This window comes from Etheostoma spectabile, chromosome 4 (genome assembly GCF_008692095.1).
Source record: "Etheostoma spectabile isolate EspeVRDwgs_2016 chromosome 4, UIUC_Espe_1.0, whole genome shotgun sequence".
NCBI lineage: Eukaryota > Metazoa > Chordata > Actinopteri > Perciformes > Percidae > Etheostoma > Etheostoma spectabile.
The window spans coordinates 28,730,638-28,755,392 of NC_045736.1; the positions used below are offsets into that span (position 1 = coordinate 28,730,638).

General features: G+C 40.4%; 1 protein-coding gene across 22 annotated transcripts in view; it reads left to right on the plus strand.

Annotated features, from left to right (window-relative positions):
• The window catches only part of chl1b (cell adhesion molecule L1-like b), a 65,807-nt gene that overhangs the window by 22,472 nt on the left and 18,580 nt on the right, over window positions 1-24,755 (plus strand). For 13 of the 22 annotated variants that reach the window (XM_032513505.1, XM_032513491.1, XM_032513499.1 and 10 more), the window contains exons 2-17: window positions 10,568-10,761; window positions 13,095-13,112; window positions 13,925-14,033; window positions 14,822-15,012; window positions 15,664-15,786; window positions 17,652-17,822; window positions 18,112-18,138; window positions 18,283-18,394; window positions 18,559-18,740; window positions 20,571-20,702; window positions 21,973-22,113; window positions 22,989-23,100; window positions 23,397-23,563; window positions 23,644-23,809; window positions 23,921-24,045; window positions 24,404-24,505. In XM_032513505.1, the coding sequence (XP_032369396.1) occupies window positions 10,662-10,761; window positions 13,095-13,112; window positions 13,925-14,033; window positions 14,822-15,012; window positions 15,664-15,786; window positions 17,652-17,822; window positions 18,112-18,138; window positions 18,283-18,394; window positions 18,559-18,740; window positions 20,571-20,702; window positions 21,973-22,113; window positions 22,989-23,100; window positions 23,397-23,563; window positions 23,644-23,809; window positions 23,921-24,045; window positions 24,404-24,505 (1,978 nt within the window). In that variant the 5' untranslated portion in view covers window positions 10,568-10,661. Of the gene's footprint in view, window positions 1-2,261; window positions 2,524-10,567; window positions 10,762-13,094; window positions 13,113-13,924; window positions 14,034-14,821; window positions 15,013-15,663; window positions 15,787-17,651; window positions 17,827-18,111; window positions 18,139-18,282; window positions 18,395-18,558; window positions 18,741-20,570; window positions 20,703-21,972; window positions 22,114-22,988; window positions 23,101-23,396; window positions 23,564-23,643; window positions 23,810-23,920; window positions 24,046-24,403; window positions 24,506-24,755 lie in introns of those variants that run through there. The other 9 variants (XM_032513494.1, XM_032513514.1, XM_032513507.1 and 6 more) reach the window with 6 other exon arrangements.

Genomic DNA, 24,755 nt, shown 5'->3' on the forward strand with positions numbered 1-24,755 from the left:
GCAACATGGCTTTAGTTTTGAATGGGCCTGGTGTTGTTTGTGCTTTTCTCTTTTTTTGTCCTCTTCTTGCCCAAGGCGGGTAAAGAGAGCATTATTTTAACACCATTGACACATTACTACAGAAGACCTCCATCTTGTAGTGGTCAGATAACACGTAGTGATTGCTGCTTGAGGGAGATACGAGTTGTGTCATAAATTAATGATCTTGTTAATCTTTTCAGAGGATTATCTCATTGTAAATTTAATTTATGAAGGCCTCGTGCTCAAGTGAGGTCAGAATGTATGCTCAAAAGCATATTAGACTGGCAAATGGGACCAATCACACATCATGTGTTTGTGAAGCATGGTGACAGCAGAAAATAAGCCAGTCGAATATATGAGTTTATTGAGTTGCACAATCCGCTTACGTTTTGTCCCTGACTTGTTTTATGGCATTTTAACAATTGGTTCAAAGTGTGAATAAATGTTTGCCTTCTTGCCTCTGTAAGTCATGTCCAAATCAGTGAATCAACTGGGCTGGAAATGTGAATGAGCCAGGGGAGCCGAGAGAAACGGGAAGAGGCTTTCCCCGGGGCAGTGCCCAGGACAATGTCAGGTTTGTCTGGCCCGAGCGCATGAACACTAAGCTTTTTGGAACTGGCAGCCGGCCGCGGTACCTACCCATCTCCCCCGGCTTCCAGAGCTGTCCAGCCCCGGAGCACTAAGCATTTGTGCAAAGTTCATAAGGCTTCCCTCTGTTTGTGTGGCCATAATGGCAGCTCCATCCTGTTGTAGCTCAAAGAGTGCTTATGGGCTGTAAGGACCTTGCACTGGCGCTGCTGAGACGTGTGAGTGTTCTCAGTACGACTTTGGCGATGCTATCCGTGAAAAGACCATGTGTGTGTCCCCCCCCCCCCCCCCCCCCCCCCCCCCCCCCCCCCCACCCCCCCCCCCCCCCCCCCCCCCCCCCCCCCACCCCCACCCCCCCCCCGCCCCCCCACCCCACCAGACCCCCACCCCCCCCCCCCCCACCCCCCCCCCCACCCCCCCCCCTCCCCCCCCCCCCCCCCCCCCCCCCCACACCACCCACCCCCCCGACAGCTCCGAAATCTCAGCTTCCGGATCAGCATTTCCTCATGTTCTCCGTTTGCCTTTTTAACCCGATTTGCTAAACGTAAACCTCAAGCTAGGTTGATAGCTTGAGATAGTCCATTCATTGACTTAAATAACGAGCAAATAAAGCAACATCTCTAAGTTAAATCAAAATTATTTATATTTCCATACAATATTACAGAAAAGGCAGGCAGTGCACTTTAAATGTAATTAGTCCTTGTTGGGTGAAATATATTTACATTTTAAATTTAAATTGCTGATAACAAGCTAGTAAATTACTATATACATGTGTCAAGTCCTATCAAGGTACAAATTCTCACCCTCACCATTTCACAACTGTCAGCATTTGTGAGGCCCGAGTGATAATAACCTTATTTGTGGCTGCAAGTTCCATGGAAGCAGCCATGCTTTTGGTTGGTTTTCTACTGCGGTTACGACCCACATCAGCATAATTCAAGCATGACCCTCCTCCCCCCTTTCATTTTCTGCCTTTCTCCCTGTTAAAACCCCAGTCCCAGACTACGGTCCACACCATACATCATCCAGACTTGGGGGTGCTTCCTCCCTTCCCCCTCATGTGTCGTGGGAGAGAAACTGCGTTGTTGTTTTTTTTCGTTGGGCTGGTGGAAGGCTCTTATCGACAGTCTCAGCGCTCTCTGTGCGCTGAGCTTCCTCCTGACATGTAACCCAGCCCCTTCGCAAGTCCATCTATACAGCCGTGGAGTCCAGTCTCTGTTCACCAGCTTGGAACAATCAGCTCCACTTGAATCCAGACCCATACGAAAAATCATACACAGATTAATTGATATTTCAATCCAATATCTATGCAGTAGGAAGAGTGAAGTGTTCTTCAATGCTCTAATAATACCGGGCAAATGCTGAGGGACAATCTTCAGCAGTATTAGCAATTAAGGAGATTGTCACTGGCTGACAAAAGAAGATCGCAGCAGCAACAGCACTTAACAGATTTTCACACAGCAGGTGATCTGCGCTCCCCCCTCGTGCTGTGTACTCTTGATATTTTTTCTTCTGTTGATAGTTGCAAATAAACACTTTTCAGTGGGACTTCAGGTGCAGCAAACATCTTTCATGACACTGAAGGGGGGGGGGCAAGAAGGAACTTGCATTCCTCCACTCTCCTTTGTACACAGCCGGTGAATAGCCTTTAGATCGGGCTTTGTGGGAATGATTGTCAGTGGCTTAATGAGCGTCTTTGCCAAGCTAGAGGCTTTGGCAACATATGTGACTACAGTGCCTCTGTTCCTCGCAGTCTCCAGCTTGTATGACACAACACAGAACCGGCTGAGCACTCTCCAATTTTCAAATCTGGTTTTACCTAAAGCAAGGTTTCTTTTTCTTGTGGGTGTGATTTACCTGGAAAGGAAAAGTTACTCCTCATGGGGACCAAAGCTGAGAATGAAGTATACTCTTGTAAGTATGCCGTAGTATCTAGGGACATCTGTAAAGCTGTTGCAGCAGATTGGGTTTAGCATGTTTTGGTCTATCCATGTGCAGGAGATACTCCGGGACAGTCAGTAGATGTTCTTTATACAAAAGCAAACACAAAACCATTAGCTGATGATTCACAATGTGAGTGAGTTGGATTTCCGTAGCTATATTAGGTTTTTATTCTTGCTTTTGTGAATATATTGTGTAACTACAATGGCTTTAAAGCATTTAGTACAACATCTTGCTATTATAGTTTTTTCTAATTAATAATAGCTTTTTTATTATAAGTGAAGATGTCAAAAATGACCCCCTTGTTTCTGTCATCTGACACCAACCGGTGTTACTTTTAGATAGTTTTGAACCAGCCAAAGCCAAACCCGCACTATGACTAAACAAAGTATTTTTTCATAATTTTGCCACAGTTCCACTCCAAGTAACTGTCACAGAAAAAAGCAACAGTTTAACTCAATGTTTACCTCATGAGACATTCTTATTATTTACTAAGAAGACTGACATACATCTGAGTGGTACTTGGATTGTGGAACATTCATAAGTGCTTCATGGGAAATATGTGACAAGTCAAAAGTACCACATGTAGTATTTGCAGCCATCCATTATGTCATCCAATTGTGCTATCTTTTGTAAGCAGAATGCAAAACACGTTAAAACTAAATAAATACAAAATTACACCAGCTGGCTACACCAGTTCATTGATCTAGATTAAAACTCTTTTTTTTATGATTTATAGCAGGACTGTTGGATTATAGTGTATTTGTTTTGGCTAGGTGTACCTAATAAACTGGAAACTGAGTGTATATGTTTCTCACCTGGTGGCATTTGACCCAACTTAGATATTGACACTTGACTCTAGAAATGTCTAGGGCTGCAACTGATGATTTTCATTATCGATTAATCTGTTGTTTATTTTCTTGAATCGATTTGTTGCTCTATAAAATGTCCGAAAATGTTGAAACATGTTGATCAGTGTTTTCCAAAGCCCAAGATAATGTCCTCAAATGTCTTGTTTTGTCCTCAACTCAAAGATATTTGTTTGACTGTCAAGAGGTGTGAAGAAACTAGAAAATATTCACATTTAAGAAGCTGAATTCAGAGTCTTAACTTTTTTCATAAAAAGTGACTGAAACCAATTATTAAAGTAGTTGGCAATTAATTGAATGAAAATGAATGAAATTAAACAACCTTGAAATTGCTGCCACTAAAAGAAATATCACAGTTTTAAGACTCAGTAGTAGATTGGGATTGAGTTATTAAGATGGGTTTGTTGTTGCTGGGTCTGTAGACCATCGGCATCCAGTATGAATTTGGAGATTCTGCCTTGTCATATTTTAAAGTCTTCAATCTTGAGTGTCTGGTCTTGGACTCCTTGTCCCAACACAACCTCAGCCCGACCCTATTAAGTGATGGAGAGGCACAGGAACTGGGCCACATATCCGACAGCTGTGTCAAACAGCTTACCCACAGTAACACTGTCCAGATGCTCGGCTCTAGCACGGAACAGGAAATTCAAATGCTGAATTACAGTCAGCGGAGATGTTCTCATTTCACAAGCTGAAATTATGATTTCTGCTGTATGTATACCAGAAACCTAAAGGGATTAAAAAATGGATGAAGCAGCAAATGCATTTCTGTAAAATTGTGGTTTCGCTGCTGCACTGCGTGTGCTGTAGGGACATCAGAAATTTCTTGTTGGCAGAAATAAATGCCTTTGGGGTCTGATGGAGGTAAGGATTTAGGATATGAAAGCCATCGATCATGTCTTGCCGTGGCACAGTTTCGTCTGGGGAAATTGCCAGCATCAGTCAGACAAAGTGAATGAATGAGGAGTGGAGCAGGCTGTGTTAGTTCACACAAAATAATATTCCAGTCCCTGCAGTCCAACTTGTGAATTCATCTTTCTGCCGGCTACTCAGCGAGGATCACACACTAATGTGATTATTGTCCTGGGCAAGGGGCACTCCTGTGGGACTTCAAAGAGAGCAGATCAGAGGGAAAATGAGAAAAAAGCTGTGACGCACACAGGTGCAGTGCACTTTCTGAAACCTTTTATTTTTGCTTTAAACATATTAACGGGTTCAAAGTGAGGACTTTGACAGCACCTGGTATGTAGTTTTTTGCCCACAGTAGCACTTATATTCTGTAAGATTTATTAACATGGCATGTGACGTTCTCTGGTGACCATTTAAGTGTTTTCATTCAGCATATAAATTATGCAGCAGACTAAATTATAAGAATTAAAAGTCATGAGCTGTAGCAAAAATAATGGTCAGCTTTTATAAGGAGATACTACTGTAGGTCATATTCAGTACAGTTTAATGTCTGTCTCCGGGAAATATAATGTTCTGCTCAGAACAACCAGACAAAACAAACAGCTTGCAGACACACAAAAGAGCAGCTAATCAGGTGCTGGGGGAGCATGCTTTGTTCATGGAAAAGAACGAAAAGCTTTTAGAGAAATGTCCATTACTGAAAAGATGAAAACCTCTAGTGGTTGAAAACCTCTTGCGTTGTTTGTTCTCTCATTTGTTTCAAGTGAACATCATACATTCCCTCGTTGAAGATCATCCTGTTGTAGTACTGTATGTCACTACGCACGGCTCTGTGGGGTCACTGCTATATCGATGACGACAACTTTTGAACATTCCACCAAAACAAGTTCCTTCCTGAGGCTATTATGCAGAGGCACTGTTGCTCCGTCTGGCACTTAGCGCTGCCCAAGATGATTGTGATTGGTTTAAAGAAATGCCAATAAACCAGAGCACGTTTTCCTCCCATCCATGGTTTGTGGACTAGCCAGACAATCCTCCTCAGCGCTGTCGAGGAAGGTCTGGCAGTGTGCATCCCACTCTTCCCCTGGCGAGAAGGGGTTCATGTAGGGTCGTTCTTCATTAGTTCATATCGAACACAGGGGTCACAAACCCCACAGTTCATCACTGCAGCCGGTCTATATCTCTCTACAACTGAGCCTCATTCCACCACCGTCAGCCTCCTCCCTATTCCTCCTTTCAACCCTCTGCACAGCTCTGCAGCCCCCTCATCCAGCTTCAGCTACAGACGCCTGAAATATTAATGGTGAGATAATTGAACTGCCATGCTTTCTGAAGTGCAGTAAAATCGAGCCAAATCTTAATTAGACAAGCATATTATCTAATATTGCTCCCACTTCCTAATCTCATTTAGCGTCTTGTTTCTGTTTTTTCTCCTGCTACTCATATTTTAATAATATATGAAATGCATGGCCAAGCCAGTAGAATACCGATTGTGCGACTCATTGCCAAAGGTTAGAGTACAATCTATTTCCAAATTCTGAAGAGCAAGTGGGGAAAACTAAACCTCTGAACACAGATGGAAATTAATTTCTACATAAAAAAAAGTTTTGACACTCACAAAAGCTTTGATTTTCACTGAGAGCTTGACACGGTGTCAGATTTGTAAGCTAAATGAGCAATTGATAGGACAAAACGAACAAAAGAATGGCCAAAGAAACCGCGCTCATTACACACATCAAAAGTGATTCAATTGGCGCTCAATGTTAATCAGCTCGGCTTTTGTTATAATTGCTCTTGAATGATCAAATAGGAATCAGTGTGGATCAGGATTGTGAGAGGGGAGTGGGGAGCTGCTGTCTTCTCGTCTCAGGTCTTTAACGAAGAGAATATTTTAATCCAGCCTGACAAGACGAAGATCTGCTTAATCCTATTACAGGCTCACACTTTAAACTACAGTAGGCCCGCACTTCTCTGACTGTTTTCTTTGTGTGAGAGAGAAGCAGATGGTGCCAGCTCAAACGCCTACTGTAGTGAACTTTGAATGGTTGCACTTGTACCCCACCCCGTTACTAAACAACACATCCACAAGTGTGGAGAATGCTCCAGAAAACAACTTCTTGTTGTTGTACTTCTTTTTTAAATCTTACTCATCCTTACTGTGTGTGTGTGTGTGTGTGCGTGTGTGTGTGTGTGTGTCTGTTTGTTTATGGGTCAAAGTTAAGGTGTTGTGCTACAACAGATGGCTAACCATAGGATTACACAAACAGACAAAGCTTGCCAATTGTACTGTAGAAGTGTGCCAAAGTGGAAGCTGCGATCAGAGTAGCAGTATACAATAGTTTAAGGGAAGACAAAAGACTAACAAGAGAATTGAGTGGGGCTGCGTGATATTATCAATATAAATGCCATTTGGCATGGGCCGGTAACTTTTTCAAAGTATACCGCGGTTTGAAAAAGACACGAGTCACAAGTTTCGTGAGCTGTTTTTTAATGAGTTGTCAATGACAAAAAGTGCAGTTTAGGAGTCCCTCTCCCTGCCAGTGTGTAGATTGTTAGAAAATAAAATACATTGTGTCCAATGGGGAAAACATTTCGTTTTTGTTTTTTACCCAGAGATTTTCAAATAATAAACGTTATAGCTGTAATTGCAATACCGTAAACCCGTGATATTTTTGCTGAAGGTTATCATACCGTCAGAATCTCATACCGGGCCATGCTTAGTCACCGTCAAACATTTTCTTATTTAGAAAAATGTAACATATTACATTATTAACAACATAAAACTCGCAGAGACAGAGTTACAAACTGTATTTCTAACAACTCAATGGCATTTCTTTAAAAACTGAAAGCCCAGTTCCCCAAATACGTAGAGCATGGTTGGTTTAGTCAGCTAAACACACAACATGCAGTTGATGTGGTGTCAAAAGTTGGATATGATAAAAATGAACACTTCCTCTTAGGAATCTCCTTCTGTACTCCAATAGCTCTTAAATGGAAAGAACTGTCAAAAACAAAGCAAGAAGACATCAGTGGATTGGGAATTCTTTTACTACTTAAAGCCCAATTTACAAACTCAGTGGAAGAGACAGTTCCTAGTGGGGCGCGGCAGCAAAGGTCCAACATGAAATAGAATCAAATAAACTGGAACGTTACCATGTGCTTTTGCTTCATTAACATAATACATACCACATATATTACTATTTTGATGGCAAATGGCATGGTGCTGTTGAAAATGGGGAATTTTAACTGATGCAAAACTGACCCATGATACAAGCTTCCTGGGTGTAAACATTTCACTCTGGGATTAAGGTTTTTAGACTGGCAACATAGAGAGAAACATTAGGATCAACATAAATCATAATTTTTTTTTTTACATTGATGTATATCAATAATGATACTATGAAAAAAATGATCAAGATACATTTTTGCCTGTCCAGGGAATTTCATTAAGTGTTGTGATAAAGTTGGAATGAGAGTTTGCTGTGTTGGAGTACAGAAAGCGTAGCTTTGTTTATCTAAACGATTCCGAATTGTGCCAACAAAATGTCATGCTACACGTCAAACAGCTTTCATAGACCTTAGGTAGATCATTTACCTTTGGATACAGACAGGCTGAAGTTGTGGCAATAGTGCTAAAGGTAGGGCTAGAGGACCTACGTTGATGGTTCATAATTTCCCCGTAGGATTACATTGCAGCCTGGTTCGCGGCTGTCGGCTGTAGGGCTCTCGCTCAATACTAGACCCCTTTCAAAAAATGTTTTTCACTTAGACACAAAAAACATGGGATAATAGGGTCCATGTTAAAAAGAAATACCGAAATTCCTCTGTTAGGTGAAGTTTTTATCTCATCATGTAGCTCATGACAGGATTTGGAAAATTTGCATATTTTAAAAATCTGGCTGGGTAGCTCTTTACTGTGGCAAAGGCTTTAATGATGATGGGAAAAATTAGGTTACAATGCCTTTGTACCACACTGGTCTACATTCGAAAGAGATTTGGTGTTGTTGACAAGGGGAAAGTTTTGTCAGAAAGTGCTCTACATCCGTCACTCAGAGAGAGCTTTAAAGTACAAAGGCAGATTTCATTTGGCCTAAAAGTCTTCGGTTTCCTCTCCATTTCTCCTCCATCGCACAGCTTCTGTCCCCTCTGAGCCTCGCCTGAGGAAGGTTAGGGTTTATAATAGCCTTCACACAGTGAACAGCTTTTAACCTCCCACCAGTTTCATCAATCTCAGGCTGGTGTGATCGCTGCTGAAATGGGCGGGGATTCCAGGGATACTGCCGTCTGTAAATCAAGCGAGCTTGAGGGGGCCCTCTTGTGCGCATCATATAGGTCCAATAGTCACCATACCCTATGAATGTAGACATCATGACCCCCAGCAGTTAAGCCCCAAAAGTGGAACTCCCTCAACCAGATGGCCATGCTGGTTTTCAATAAATGTTTAACGAGGGGAGAACAAATTAAATCGGATGGCAAATGATCAAGCACAGTTTGAACAATGTAATCCATCTGAGGTGGTATAAGGTTGGGAAAGTATTTTTGCAAGCGCAATAGGACAATGAGAAAACATTGTCTTGTGGGTATTGTAACCCATCCCCCCCCCCCCCTTCCCTCTCCTCTTAACCAGGCCAATCTTCCCAACAAAACACAAGCCAATTAGCACAAAGCCCTTTCCTTTTGATTTAAATCTGTGTTTAGCAACATAAATCACCATGTCTGGGAAAGACTGAAACAAAGGAAAGCCAAAGGCATTTTTCTGCATGACTTATAAATCTGAGACACCAACCTATAGTTGGAAAAAAGTCAATAGGCCTGAATTGTGATTGAGTGGGGTGGGTGTATATAATGTATGGCACACTCAGAGTCTCGAGCCTTGTTGGTGATGCTGTAGGTGGGTGGGGCAGGGGTCACAATGGTTCAGGAAGCCAGAATTAAGTCACAGACAGAGTTAATACCATTACCATGAGGTATGGTTGAAAGTTCAGAGTGCACGTTCATCTGACAACAGATCAGCACCAAATGAATAAAATTGACTTGTTTGTTCTATGGTCAACATATTGAATATTGTATTAGTTAAGGCAGCAAGAAATGAATCCAGAGTTGGATTCCAGCATAATTTTGAACAGCGAGCTCTTCTCTAGATATTGTATCGCTAGTTGAGCACCCTAGCACTAGTTACTGTTGCAGTTGCTAGACTTTATCAATGAGATGCTTCTTGTATGTTAAACCCATACTGTTTCACATGAACACCAGCAAACCTCCCTGTGGCAGAACAGCGGCCTTATGATTTCACATTCAGCTAAATGTTTTGCAATTATTTTTCTTTTTGTCATTATGGTGTTTGTTAGCTGTTCCGCTAATTACTCCAGAAAACCCCACCGAGCTGGGTCCCAGCCAACACAAGGGAGACTAATGAACTGACACCCCAGAGGGTGTACAGAACACTGCCACAATACAGGCAGTACAATTCCCATACATTGCTCTTTTCCGTCCTCCTTCCTCCTCCAGTTCTGCGCTCTGGACCAATCATGTGCTCATCATGGTCCAGACTCTGGTCTGTTAGCTGGAAAATGATCAACCCTGTACTCTGCAGCCTGTCAGTGTGTAAGTGCAGACAGCTTACTCTGTCTGACTGTTAACTATGTATGCTATGTATGCCTCACACACCCCTCGGGCAGCAATGTTTGCTGCAATAAAAGATAAATGTGTAACTGCAATGTTAATCTCTTTGAGTCATTGTTATCAGAAACATGCAGGCAGAGACGAAAACAGCACTGCGAGTAAATTGGCCAAATTAACTTTGATGGTAATGTTGATTTCAATCTTGGCTTGGTTTTGGAATAAATGCCTTTTCTTCCAGTAATGCTAAACATCTGCCATGCATTTATAAATACACAGTCTCCTTCATTTGTTTATTTATTTCAATTGTTGCAAGGAAAATACTTTTTCCGCTACACACTTCCACAGACATCAAACAGCAAAACAAGCTGAATCCCAGGGGAAAGGGGTGATAGGAGGCTTTAATGTGAAAAGTTCTTTGTCATAGCAAAATTTGAACTAACGCAAAACAGAGTCCCTGTTAATGCAAATGCAAATGTGCGGTGTGCCTAGTTATGCCTGGCTGAGCGGAGAGCAGTCGGGCTGCCAGTCACGGGGGATTTGTTGTGTTTGGGGTTTGCTTTTCCATCTGCCAGCGCGTGGGTGGATTCATGGGGCCTCCGTCTGTGCTATTTTCACAGGTACCGAATCTTCAGCGCGCCAGAGAAATGAACTAAGGACTGAGTAGGAGAGAGCACTCGTTTCTTGAGGACATACAAGATTCAAGGAGAAACCATGAGGCTGCAGAGGAGCCCAGAATTGGCCACCGTGCTGGGCTTGATCACCTGTATTTGTGTCTTTCATACGACTACAGCCATTGACATCCCACTGGAAGGTGAGTGCTAACTTACTGACGTACTATGCGGGAGGTTACCGGACTGCTATAGTTCTCAGAGAAAAATATCCCAAAATCTGAACCAAATAGAACCAAAACAATCTGGATAGATGAAGACATACCTGTAGCGTTACTTAAGAAAATCCTTTATTTCACATTTTTTGGTGAACTGACCCGCTAATATAATTGCTTGTACACTGTGTCACGGATTTTTTTAGCTTGGACCCAAATGCTGAGTTTGATATTTATTACTGAAGAATAACAAAAACATGAAGAGGATTGCAGAGCAAAAACTTACATACAAGTAGTCCCAAAAAACCCAAATGCAAGGAACAAGCATGCACACACAATACACCATTCGACAACCCACAAAAAGCAGAACAATGATCCCACACCAGACAGAGACAGCCCAGAGATTAATGCACAGGGTAATGATGTTAAACAAGAGACAGGTGACACAAGGGAAGGGAACAGGTGTAACACGTCAGGGCTGGGCAGACAATCACAAAAGGCGGGAAAACACAAGACCGGAAGTAAATCAAGACATGACAAGAGAGAAAAACAGACTACTACAAAATAAAACAGGAAACACTACACAGACACTCATAAACGTGACAGACTATACAAAAATGTTAACAGGTTCCAAAAAAATAAAATAAGTTCCCTTGCTGCCTTCAAAAAGTGAGTTAACTGAACTAAAGTGAAATAAGTTGTTCACTCAACTCGGATGAGTTATGAAAAGGTGAAACCAACTGAATTAAATTGACTGAACTTGAGAAAACAAGTTAGCTTAAGACATTCAAATAAATTAGCTTAACATTACTTTGAATACATGTTAATTACACACAGCAAGTTTCTATTGTGTAGGCTACGCTTCCTTTAAAATGCAAGATAAATCAAAGAAGGGTTTCAGGACAGTTTTAACCATAGACAGTTAAAGACATGAACCAACCGATCCCGTTGGATGGAGACCAGTGAAGGATATTAGAAGTACTTTTCCAGTGAGTGCTGAGCGCTGTAAGTCATCTGGTAGCTGTGCCAAGAGAAATCTCATTCATTCCCAATCTTGCAGAGACGGAGAGCGTATGTATATTTTAGGAGATAAGATAGGTACCGGCTAATTATTGGTAAGTAAAATGCTAGTTAACATTAGTGATTAAAGCTAAACAGCTAATGTAAGTCCAAACTGTCTGCAAGCTTACTGTGTACTATACGGTAATACCTCTACTGTGCAACAGGAAGTCGAGTGGTTATGACACAATTGCCTATTTTTACAAAACGTCTGCTATGGAGCCATAACGTGATGTATAAGGTAATGGAGCCATTTATACACTGTTGTGTTTCTTTAGGTATAAAAAATGGACAAATATTGTCTTTAAACGCTTCAGATGTAAAGGTATAAATACCTTTGCAAATTTGCAGTCAAAGTGGCGTCAAAATGAATGGCAGTCAATGGGATGATAACGGCGGGTGCTGGCTTATTAGCATCAAATTGGCGCCATAGGAGCTACACTTAGAGAGGAGAGGCTCTTGGTTTTAACCCTTAAGCAATGCATGCTGGGAAGTGTGCTAATGGTGCTGCTAATAATGATGATAACGTTTGTTTAGAAACATACATTCACAACTTCAGGGCAGAAGCCCATGTTAGTTCTAAAATGGCTCTAAACATGAAAGACTACATTTAAATGAATATGAACATTTATATGAATTTGGAACTAGTAGACACTTAACTCTTTTTAAATAAACACACATTAAAGGCACTTCAGTGAAGTTATATATGAAGCAGGAAGATGCAGCAGACAGACGTTCAAGGAGTTTTGAAAGTGTAATAAAACTTGTCCTTGGTTTATCTTGAGGTGCTTTTATCAGTAAAAAGTTGTTGAAAAATTTAGAGGCAAATAAATCAAAATATAGAGAACTTTTATCATCACGTATTTTGTGAATTGAACATATTTACAGCTATTATTTTGTTTGAATCATGGTTTTTGTTTCACTTGTGTTGGACCTGCTTGTATCCCAGTTTCCTTGGAAACACATATCAAACCTCTTCCTTTAAATTATTCAGAAATATCTCTTAAGGGCTTGATAACAAAAAAAGCAGTTCAAACAAAAAAACAACAACAGTTGAAACTGTTTTTTGTTTTGTTTTTTTAAAGGCAAATGTATTTTTTGGGCTTACTTATGCCAGAATATCTAATGTAGTCTTATTGCATTTCTCGTGTGTGTGTTTAAAAGGGGTTATCAAGTGAATGCTTGTGACATGAAAAGACTATTCCCAAAATGCTGACTGTTTTTGTTTTATTTGTTTTCCCCTGCTGCCATGGATTTTGTAGTTTTAGGTCATATAAACAGTAAGTTTGCTCTTCCATACCGTAGCTGGTGTTAGTGACATCCTCGGCTCCCTTCTGTTAATCCTTTTGGCTTGCTGTTGAGCGCAGCAGCAGCTTTACTTACAGCCGTGTGTTGGCTCTGAATCTCATGTGTCATCAGTCATGACTCCATAATGTTGGTATTTTAGCTTGTAGAAATCATAGCATGTCCTCATTTTCCTTTTACATTTAGTCACACGGTACTATTAATTCTCATTGTGTTGTGTTTGTTCCTTGTTCATGTCACAACTCTGTCATCATGAGATCATATGAGAACAAATGACAGTTTAATGTCAAAATTAAACCAATTTTAACAAAGACTGATTCATTTATATGGCAAATTATCAACTTTAAGTAATACACGTCTTACTTATTTTGAGGAAAGTTATTGTCAATGTTTTATGACAAATAATGTTTTGGGATAGAACTCTGTATGTAGAGACCATAGTACAGTGGTTCCAAACCTGCAGGTCAAAGGAGCCAGAAAATATTTGTTTTCCCCTCAAATTGTGGGTGTTTAGATATTGGACATTTTTGCTACTTCAAGCTTCTTAAAATACTTCAAATTAAACAATCTGAAAAGTTCTCCAAACTGCACACAAATATTCCCAGAGGCGGTATAACCAGCAATGAGTAGTAGAGTAGACATTGCTTTGTTTTAAGGGGTCATAAGCCAAATAGGTTGGGAGCCACTGTTGCAGTATGACATTGAATATGATCTATCTGAATAAAGTTCTGTGTTGAGGCCTGTGTTGTGTTTCTCACATTTCCATGCTTGTTTGTCTGTTGCCCAGTTGAGCAGCTGCCCACCATCACAGCTCAGTCGCCCAGCTCTCTCATCGCCTTCCCTTTTGATGAGAGCTTCCCCATGATGTGTGAAGCCAAAGGAAATCCCGAGCCAGAGTGAGTACAGAGCCTTGCATCACTTCAGATGGGAGGAAGAGAGGATTCGACGCTTGTTAGCAGCCAGACACACACACACACACCCCAATAACAAACGCAACAGTTTGTCATCAACTTTTTGTATTTGTGTGTTCTGGTTTGGAACTTTGTAAAATGAGCATGCCAGAGTCCTATGCCTACCATACACTAGAAGACTCTGAACAGACTTTGAAATGACTAAAGTCTGACACCATCTCACATCTAACATTAAAGACTGTCAATATATGTAAATATATAAATATGTAAATATATAAATAAATAGAGAATATGTAAAGACTGGGGATCATGCGGGGTCACACATTGCAAAAATTTAACGAGAAGGGTTGAAAATCCGCAACTTTACCTTTTTAGCGGTAAGCTTAGTTTGGCGCCATAGGAGCCAAAAACAAAACAGGCTCTAGCCGTTTGCTGCTTCCTGATTCATGGTGGATGAAGCGCACCCATTGGTTGATGACCATGTTCACTAGATTTAACTTCACTACCCAGACTTAAAGCTTACAAAAACATCAAACACGTTTTATTTTGTTGGAACGTCAAGGTGGGAAAAAGACTCAAACTGAGTTTTATGACCACCTAACACCAAACAATTGAAACAACCGGAGCGCGCCCCAACTCTGGAAAGACTCTCAGGATTTCATCCCGATATTGGAAATTTGTCTGCAACAGTGGAATTGCTTGAAAAGTTGTTTGATGTAATGTCAGTATTAGCTGAAGGAATTGTCATTTCAATACCAGCTTTCTGTATGTAGATTCAGATGGACGAAGAATGGCCAGGAATTTGACCCCTCTCTAGACCCCCGGCTGATGAAAGAGGAGAGTTCTGGGACCTTTGTGATTCCCAATAATGGGAACCTTACAGAGTACCAGGGAATCTATCGCTGTTACGCCTCCAACAAACTGGGGACCGCCATATCGAAGGAGATTGAGTTCATTGTGCCCCGTGAGTAACACACATCTGTGTGTGTGTGTGTGTGTGTGTGTGTGTGTGTGTGTGTGTGTGTGTGTGTGTGTGTGTGTGCGCGTGAGGGGTGAGGGGTGAGGGGTGCTCTGTTACAGTGCTTTCAAAGTGATTCAGGGCCTGCAGTCCTGTGTAATGACTGCACCTCTCCATTGTGAGCTTTTCATTGTATTGGTCATGGCAGAAAGTCATTGGGGCTCCCAAGATCTCCTCCCCTTGCAGCATCACATCTATAGCATTGCATTGGAGCAAAAAAAGCATCGAGTGTGATCCAGCCTTTCCATCATTTCCTTTGCTACATTTTTCATTTGGTTTCCAAACACATACACTCTCAAAGGAAAATCTACTCCAAGGGGAATTTTGACTGAATTTGGCTGGGCTTCAACCGCTCAGCAGCGGTGACAAGCCACACACAATAGTAGTAGTGATGTCTGTTTTGTTTCTGCACGCCAGGAACTGAAAGATCCCATAGAATTCAATCTACTGAAGAATACAGAGCCCAGAAAACACATGCCATGCCTCCCAATAAATCCAAGAATGAGACTACTGCCATCTTCTGGAGTGGAAGAGACCTGCACTCCATTTTTTATTCTGTCATGTCTTGCCTCATTTACTCACTTTCTTTTTTTCTAGATGTTCCAAAGTTTCCTAAAGAAACACTTGATCCTGTTGTGGTGGAGGAAGGTCAGCCTTTTACTTTAAAATGTAATCCACCTAAAGGAATACCACCCCTCCAGATCTACTGGATGACTATCAGTAAGTAATGCCTACTATATACTAATAGTGGTGTGTGTTCAATTTAGTTTGAAACACAAAATCCTTTAAACATAATGTACATTATGGAGTACTACAGGTGTACTCCATATACCTTTTATTCTCTTATTCCTAGTTGAAAGTTATTAAAGGTGCATATAATCCTTATATCTACTGTCCATACCTTATGTTTATATTTGACTGTAGTTAAATTCTCTCATACTTTACTGTTTATTTACTTATTATTGGTCATCTTGGCCTATTTGTGGTTGTAATGTATTGATGATCATATGCAGGTGTTGTTGTTTTAATTTGTGGTTTTATTTTTTGTTTATATTTTTTATTTCTCTGTTATATAATTATAGGTGTGACTCCCTCGAAAACGAGATGATACATCTCAAAGGGTTTATCCTAATAATATACAAATTTTGAACATTTTTTTTTCTTCATTTCAAGACAGTCATCTCTGGATTATGATCCATTGTGCTTTTTGTTTGTTAATTGTTTTGAATGAGTAAGCACATTGTGAGCAGTACAATCCAAAACAAAATTCCTCGCATGTGTCCTCATACCTGGCAAATAAAGCTGATTCTGAACAATTCTAACCAATGCTGTGCTGAATATTTACACAGCAAAATATGACTGAATAACCCCTTAAACCTCACTGATCTAAAGGCGGGTGGGTCATTACAAACTCATTCTGTGCATTGTTCAATCTCACAGAATTTAATTTTAAATTCAATTGGAGATGCCAAAGTTGACAGGTGCTATATGTGTCAGGGTAAATACTGTCAAAATGTGTATCAAATGATCATATAAAAGATCCCCATGCATATTTTTTTTTGAATGTTTTACTCTTAAACAACAAATGGCTTCAAGCTGATATATGACATATTTGTGATGCTGTCAAACAGTGAGAAAAAGTGGACTTTTCCAAACCTAAAGGGACTTAATGATTTGTAATACAGTGGAAAGAATAATACAGAACAAGTAAAAGTCCTTTATTCAAAAAATAAACTTCAGTTAAAGCACAGTTGTAGTAGCAAAATGCACTTGAGGCATCCAAGTTAAAGAGCCCTTTCTGCAGAAAAATGTTTCCTGAAATGTTATTATATGTGACATTATTCTATCTATACTGATCATCAATGCCTATCCAGCATTTCCCTGTTACAGCAGGTGGGAATGGAGGTAGTTTTAACCACTTTATCGCACCTAGGCAGTTACATTAAGTGATTTTCAACCTTAAAGCCCCTCTACATGGTCACAAGATAAATCAGAGGGGTGGTAAGATAACGAATGGAGTACAAAATTAAATTCAGCTGCACAAATTTGTATATTTATACATGGACTTTTCTCTAATCTTTAATTTATTTTATTTTAGAAACCCCTGGTTTATTAACCCTCCTGTTGTCTTTGGGTCAACTTTGACCCCTTTAAAAATTGTCTATATCTAACATCTGAAATTCCAAAAGGTAGTGTAAAACTAGTGGCAGTAAGGTGGTGTTAGTGAAAACAAATTTTTGTCAGTTTTTGACTCGGGAGGACAACACAAGGGTTAAATTAAAAATGTATTGTATTTTATAAACTTGGCTTTAAATATAACTATAACTAAGCAATTAGTAACTATATTGTCAGAAAATGGAGTAGTACAATATGTCCCTATGAAATGTAGTGGCGTAGATGAATAAAGTGGCAAATACTTGACTTGAGTAAATGTACTTAGTTACATTCTACCACTCCTTAACAGGGGAAAAAGTAGTGTTCCATTAGCTCAGACCATGGATATAAAACATTGATTTGTATCTGTGACTTTCTCATGTTTGATACACGCTAGTACATACATGAAATCCTTCTCTTTCTGTGCTCAGATCTTCAGCACATAGAACAGGATGAGAGGGTGTCTATGGGCTTGAACGGAGACCTTTACTTCTCTCACGCGGTGGACAAGGACAGCAGGAGAGACTACTGCTGCTTTGCCGCCTTCCCAAGAATACGAACCATCGTTCAGAAGACCGCCATGTCTGTCATCGTCAAGACAAGTAAGTGTCACTTCAGCTTCTTTGTCTTCACTTGAGTGCGTTTTTTTCTCTCAAACCAGCATGATGCAAACTTTGATTTTGTTTTCAGAGAGCTGATCATTTCCAACATGTTCATTAATGTCCGTATCCATAGCTACACTTCAAAAGCCATCCAAGTGTCGTGCTGTCTTGTTTTTGTGCATATCCTTGGTTTTATGTTGAGGTTTTGATCTTGGTGATGTTTGTCATGATGTATCCACATTGTCCTCATGTTCCTTGTTTTTTTTTATCTCATTCATCTCCATTTCAGAAAAAAGTGACATGAGTCCTGAAAGTGGTAAGTTTTCAGTTATCAGAGTATAACACACGTTTGTCTTCTACAAACATGCAGATGGCAGGCGTCTGTGTATATAAATGTATGAAGTATACTGTAGCCGTGGGATTTATATTATCGTTTCTATTCTCTGCTATTCTTCCTTAGCTAATGCAATCCTTGAAAGAAAACCCTCTCTTCTGACGCCCTCTACTGCCAGATCAGAGACACAGCTGGTTAAAGGAGAGGACTTGAAATTGGAGTGTATTGCTGAAGGATTGTAAGTAACACAGCCGTTTTATTTTTCAGAAGTTTCTTGCACATATTATTATTATTATTATTATTATTATTATTATTATTTGTCTAACATTTTGGTAATCTTCTGTCATTTACAGCCAATATCTTACTTTTTTATACTCACACTTTGTCCCTGTTTTCTGTTAGTCCAACTCCACAGGTTGAGTGGGTGAAGATGGGTCATCAACTTCCCATTAAAGCAAAAGTGGAGAATCATGGGAAATTGTTGATTGTGCCAAGAGTTGAACAGGAAGACAGTGGGAAGTACATGTGCAAGGCAAAGAACGGACTTGGAGAAGCTGTCCATTACTTCACCCTGAAAGTAGAAGGTAAGTACAGCGTGCTGTAAAGTCTCAGTGATGCATTTCATCATGATGTGTTTGAAATAATTTGATAGTTGTTATTTGAATAACAGACTGATGGTTATTTTTTTAAGAAGCCTAGTATTTAACAATCTTTTTTAAGGAGCAAGATTAAGTTTGGTGTATTTCACTGATTCTTAACACATAGAAGTAAAAGTATGAATATGACAATGTAAAAATACTCTATTACAAAACGTAAAAAAAGGAATAGTCCTGAATTTTTTTGAAAAACCCATTTGTGAGTTCTCCTCCTTCACCCTATTTCCGATCATCAATGGATCAAGCTTATTACAAGCTGTATAAAGCATGTCGATATCTAAATTATTTTTCAAGTTATTGACCAATGAACTTTAAAAGGGGCATGGTTCTGGACATAAATGAACACAAATCAGCAATCGTAAGGCCAATCACAAAACTCACAGGGTATGTTCAGAGAAGTGCCCCAGACATACCCAGACAGTTTTATATACAAACGCCACTAGGGGGGCGCTACATGCGCAAGATAGGTGAGTGGCATTACACACATTTTACTATAAATCACATATTCATTGTCCAGTCATCACAAATCTCTCAGGATATGTCCTTATAAGTACCTGAACCACGCCCTGAAAGTTTCATTCAAATTGAACACCAGGGGGCGCTGTAAATACAAACAAACTGTAAAATCAGGCTATAAATGACTAAATATTTGTCCAATCAACACAAGACTTCCAGGAAATGTCTACATAATGATCTCACACATTCACTGCAAGTCTCATTCAAATTGACCACTAGGGGCAATTTAAATGCCCAATAACTGGACGCGAAATGATCAAGCGAATCAAGGTTTGAGCTTGGAATCACAGCTTGCGGCTTTATTAGCAAATGTTTTTGTGTTGGTCATCTGCTTTCCTTAAATTGCCGTGAGTTGGACTGAGCTACATATCACACTGAATTGAAAATAAATGTTTTTGACAAATCAGTTGTAGGCATTTTAAACAAAGTGTACCGTTTGTCTAATCGTTACAAAGCTTGCAGTATATGTTTTATACTGACGTTGGACCACATGTGTGAAATTACTTTGAAGTCGTTATTTTCAAGTACTACTTTAGTCCAGTTGTTCCCAACCTAAGTGTCGGGTGTGTGGATGTGGAACTACTAACTTATAGTCACCTGAAATCCAACTAGACTTACTTTACTTTACTACATTGCATGTGTACTATAGTTGTTAAAGAGGATGTTCTGTAAGGAAAGGGAGCAAACGTGTATAGGCACATAACTATGGATGCAAAGCTATTATAAATCATAATTTGATGACAAATAGTGCCTAATATACTCGTACCTGATGATGCTGATGCAGCTAGGAGTGAATAATTGTCCCCTGAATAAATTTGGAGTCATTATGCAGTGTTACATTTTAATTGAATGTCCTGTAAAAAAAACACAATGTCCTCTGCTTTGATTTGTTTCGATGGCTTTCTGCTGTGCTGGTTATTGTGCTATTTGTCTACATGGAGGTTCAATTGTAAATACATTACAATATAAAGAGAGTAAGTTCAATGATAGACACTTTCACATAATGCCTACAAAGTTCCAACAATGATCCTGGCGAGACAGTAATTAGTTGAAGTGCCTCTTGTGCCTAAATGCCTGTATGTCATGGCCAGACCTGTAGGTGTAGCATTTATTGCAGCAAACTTGAATTACATATATTGTACAACTGTTCCTGTGATTGTGTCCACGCTGTAAATGCTTAGTGTCTTTCTCTTTAATGGCACTCATCGGGTTGATAATATGGTGCTGATTGTGTCTTCCCAGAGCCTCCTGAGTGGGTGATTGAGCCGGAGAGTCAGCTAAGTATGATCGGCTCAGACGTTCACATCAAGTGTTCTGCCAGTGGGACTCCTCAGCCGACTATAACATGGAGAGTGAACGGTGAACTTCTGCAGGGTCAGTCCCATGACAGTCTCACTTTAGAATCACTTCACTATTTAAAACCTTTCTACTGAGCGCTAGTCCTGATGACTTGGTGATTTTAAATGAAAAAAAACATATAAATGTGGATGTTTTGTTGCTTTCCTCTTTACTACAACATGTACGGCTGTGTATTGTTCACAAATATTAGATACCGGTACCGATACCAATACCATGACTTTGATACCTAAACAGTTTCGATACTTTCAATACCAAATTTATAAAATAAAACAAAATTACAACATTACACTACGGCACAAATCTTTTTTCCTTTTTTTTTAGCTCCTGCTACGTGAGACCTTTCTCTGTGCCTAACGTAGAGTTTTCCCTGCATGTCTCTACGACGTGTAACGTTAGACAGCCAATCAGCAGCATTATCAGATCTTGGTAGAAGCATGCTGCATGCTTATTGGCTCACTGACACTTATTAAATTTACTCCTAAGGTATTGAAATTGTGTCTCAAATGACAATAATTTTCGATACTTTACTAGCAATTCGGTCGGTCCCTAATAAGTATTGAATTTGGTACCCAGCCCTAAAAACATATTACATAACTTAAACATGGGAGAGCAGGAAAGATAGCCCTGGCTTGTTGTTAGGGCTGGGCAATATATTGATATTATATAGATATTGTGGTATGACACTAGATATTGTGTTATAACACAAGTGTTGTATTTTCCAGGTTTTGAACCTTACCAGACTGTTCAATTATTTGCCTTTAACCACTTAGTTATAATGTTTATGTTACTGATGATTGTTTATCAAAAATCTCATTGTGGAAATTTATTGGGAAAGCACCAATTGTAAAACCCACAATATCGCTGCAATAGATAGCGAGGAATTTGGTCAGAAATAGTTCTGATATTTGATTTTTTCAATATCGCCCAGCTTTACTTGCTGTACTCCGGGGTAAAATTCTGACTTCAACTGTGAGGCTCTTTTGGAGGAATAAAAGCTGACATTTTGAGTGCAGTCTGCAGGGTCAGCCCCACAACTGTCTCACTTTAGACTCAATTCACTATTTAAAACCTTTCTACTGAGCCCTAGGCATGAAGACTAAATGCTGATATTGTGTTGCTTTCCTTTTTGAACACAACATATTACATATCATATAACACAGCACAGAGTGGGCAGTGAGAGATGACCCTGGCTTGTTGTACTCAGGGGAAAATTCTGACTACTTACAGTGTTACAGGATGAAATGGGGATGTTTTATTTCCTGAACGTGTCCTTGATTCATTACAGGGGCCCCTGCAGCAAACAGGAAGGTGTTTGATGACACCATAGTTTTACATAACGCCAAAGCATCTGACAGTGCGGTCTATCAGTGTGAGGCCTCCAACAAACATGGAACCCTTCTGTCAAATGCAAACATCATGATCATGAGTAAGTACTGTATTCTGTGAATCATCATCATTTCATTTTTCACCATCACGTTTTTATCAAGTACATAGAAACACGCTCTAAAGAGTCTGTTCTAAACATTTGTTTCACAGTGTTTGTGAGTAAGTGTGAGCCATTGTAGTGAGTCAATCGGAGACTGCTGACTGATGTGTCAAGCTAGAGAGCTGGCGCTGATGTTGGCATATGCCCGTAAAGCAGTGTGGAGCCCAGGGAAAGAGGCATGTCTACAAGCTGTACTCCTTCATTCAGGCTAGCGGTCCTCCCTGTGGAGCAACAAGCCCAGTTCCCTGCCATTTATATGCTAACAAGTTCCCTCTCAATTCCACACTGACTTCAGGGCCATAAGATAAACATGTGCTGCTTTACAAGTGCAGATAAAAAACAGAATGTTGCTTTTTGTTTCTCTGTACAAACGTGGGGAGTTTGTTCTCGGTGACACAGGAGTTAATAAAACTGGACAGTCGCTGAATGCTAAGTCCCGTCGGCTGCCTTTGTAAACAATTAGAAGACACAGACCATTTTAATGGGAGGCTTTGGCTAAAACTGATAAGGTGCACACACTCGGCTCACTCATTATTCTATTGTTTTTCATTTTCACATTTACGCATTTCTGACAACCTGACAGCTGAGTCATTTTTTGACACTAAGGAGCCTACAATTAACGCACTGGGAGGTATACTGTCTTAACCCACGATTATCTGCCTCATTCCTTCCTGTTTTGCCTGGTTTTAAGACTGCAAAATTGCAAACCTGATCTCTTAGTGTTGTTTTTTTTGCCTGAAAGTACAGTAGGTTCCTCTATGGCTTTTCTAACAACGTTAGATTCCTGATTAGATTCTGCTGCATGGTCTTTACAGATCTATCCCCCATGATTTTGACCAAGGAGGGGGAGGATTATACCGCTGTTGAGGGGAAGGGAGTGATTATGCACTGCAACGTCTTCAGCTCTCCTCCCTCTACTATCACTTGGTAAGTGTGCAATTGTTTTCCTGTCTCCCATACACCAGCAGAGTGCAGTAGGTCTCAACTGTTGGAAGCTTGCAGTCGGTCTAAATCCAGCATGTTTCCTTATTGGTGACCTGCTGTTTCTTTGCCAAACTAACCCTGTCACTCAAGACTAATGTTCTATTTAGCAACTTTTATTTCTTCTTTTGCTGCCACAGTGTAGGGTGTATCCAGTGAGACCGCTGCTGTGTTCATATTTAATTTGGTCTGAGAGTACTTTGAGACTTTAATGGGTGTTTTTTTTTATGAATGTTTTCCAGGAGCAAAGACGACTCCTCTGAATCCGTGGAGGGGCCGAGGCATGCCATTCACGATAATGGGTCGCTGGAGATCTACAGCGTGGAGAAAGAAGACACAGGACAGTACACATGTTTAGCTAAAAACACAGAGGGATCGTCTGCCATTGACGCTATGCTCTATGTGAAAGGTAAATAGTTTTACCTGTAAAAGTGTTTGCAGTGGCTCACAGTCCTTGAAATTTAACTAATAGTGTTGTGCCTGTGGAAGATCCCACTAGAATAGTCGTGGCCCAGGAGGACCTGCAGATCCTAATAGGCACCACGGCCCGGCTCTCATGCCTCGCAGAGTACGACAAGTCCTTTAGCAATGACTTTGAGCTCCTTTGGGAAAAAGATGACATGAAGATAGCCCTCAACAACACTGAGAATTCAAGGTAGGAGACCGAATACTTTTTTACTGTGTTGCAGACTAAATCCCAGCTGGAAAGCCATTTTACCTTTCAGTTCTGTCAATCAATACTGTGTCTCCATCTTTCTGTCGGCAGATACTTTGTGGAGGAGGGTATTCTTCAAATTATCAATGTAAGCCACAGGGACCAGGGTGTGTACACATGTGTGGCACAAACTCCAGTGGACCGAGACACAGCCTCAGCACTGCTCATGGTGTTAGGTGAGCTAACATACGAACACTATGACTGCTCCAGGTCAGAGGGTCAGAGACCCATAGAGCTGCATTTATGTACGACACATAAAGAGATCAATATGTCAGGAAGCCAAAGCAGAGCATGACCATGCAGATCGTGGCTTTATTAGTGCAGTGCTATGTCTGACAATCACCCTTTCAAGATACATTTGACATTTGAAAGTCTAAAAGATACAGTGGCAGCCCTATGCAGCGATGCAGCTCGTTCCACATCCTCTGGCTCTTGAGGCCATTTGATTGAACATTTGTTCCCATGGCCTTTTTTTGCTGCAGAGATTGATGTGTCTGCGATTTTCCAAAGCCATGTTGTTGTGATGGTTTTCAGATGTCCCTGATGCACCCGAGAACTTGGTACTGTCTGAACACAAGAGCAAAAGTGTGAAACTGAAATGGATCCCTGGGGACGATCACAACAGCTCCACCACAGGTAAAAGGAGCATCTGTGTGTGCAGGTGTCTGTACATTCCAAATCAGTACTTCTAGCAGTGAATGCTATTAATCTGACACACATATTTTTGGGCATCATTCTGCATGTAAATAGATTTGTTTGATACCATCTTGTACAACATGAATCTATTATTGATTCATCCAAGCATGAATCATGATTAGTTTCCCTTTGGGTTATACAAGCCCAGAGCAGGGTTTGGGGAGTTTTCTGCACAGCTGGTGGTTAGATA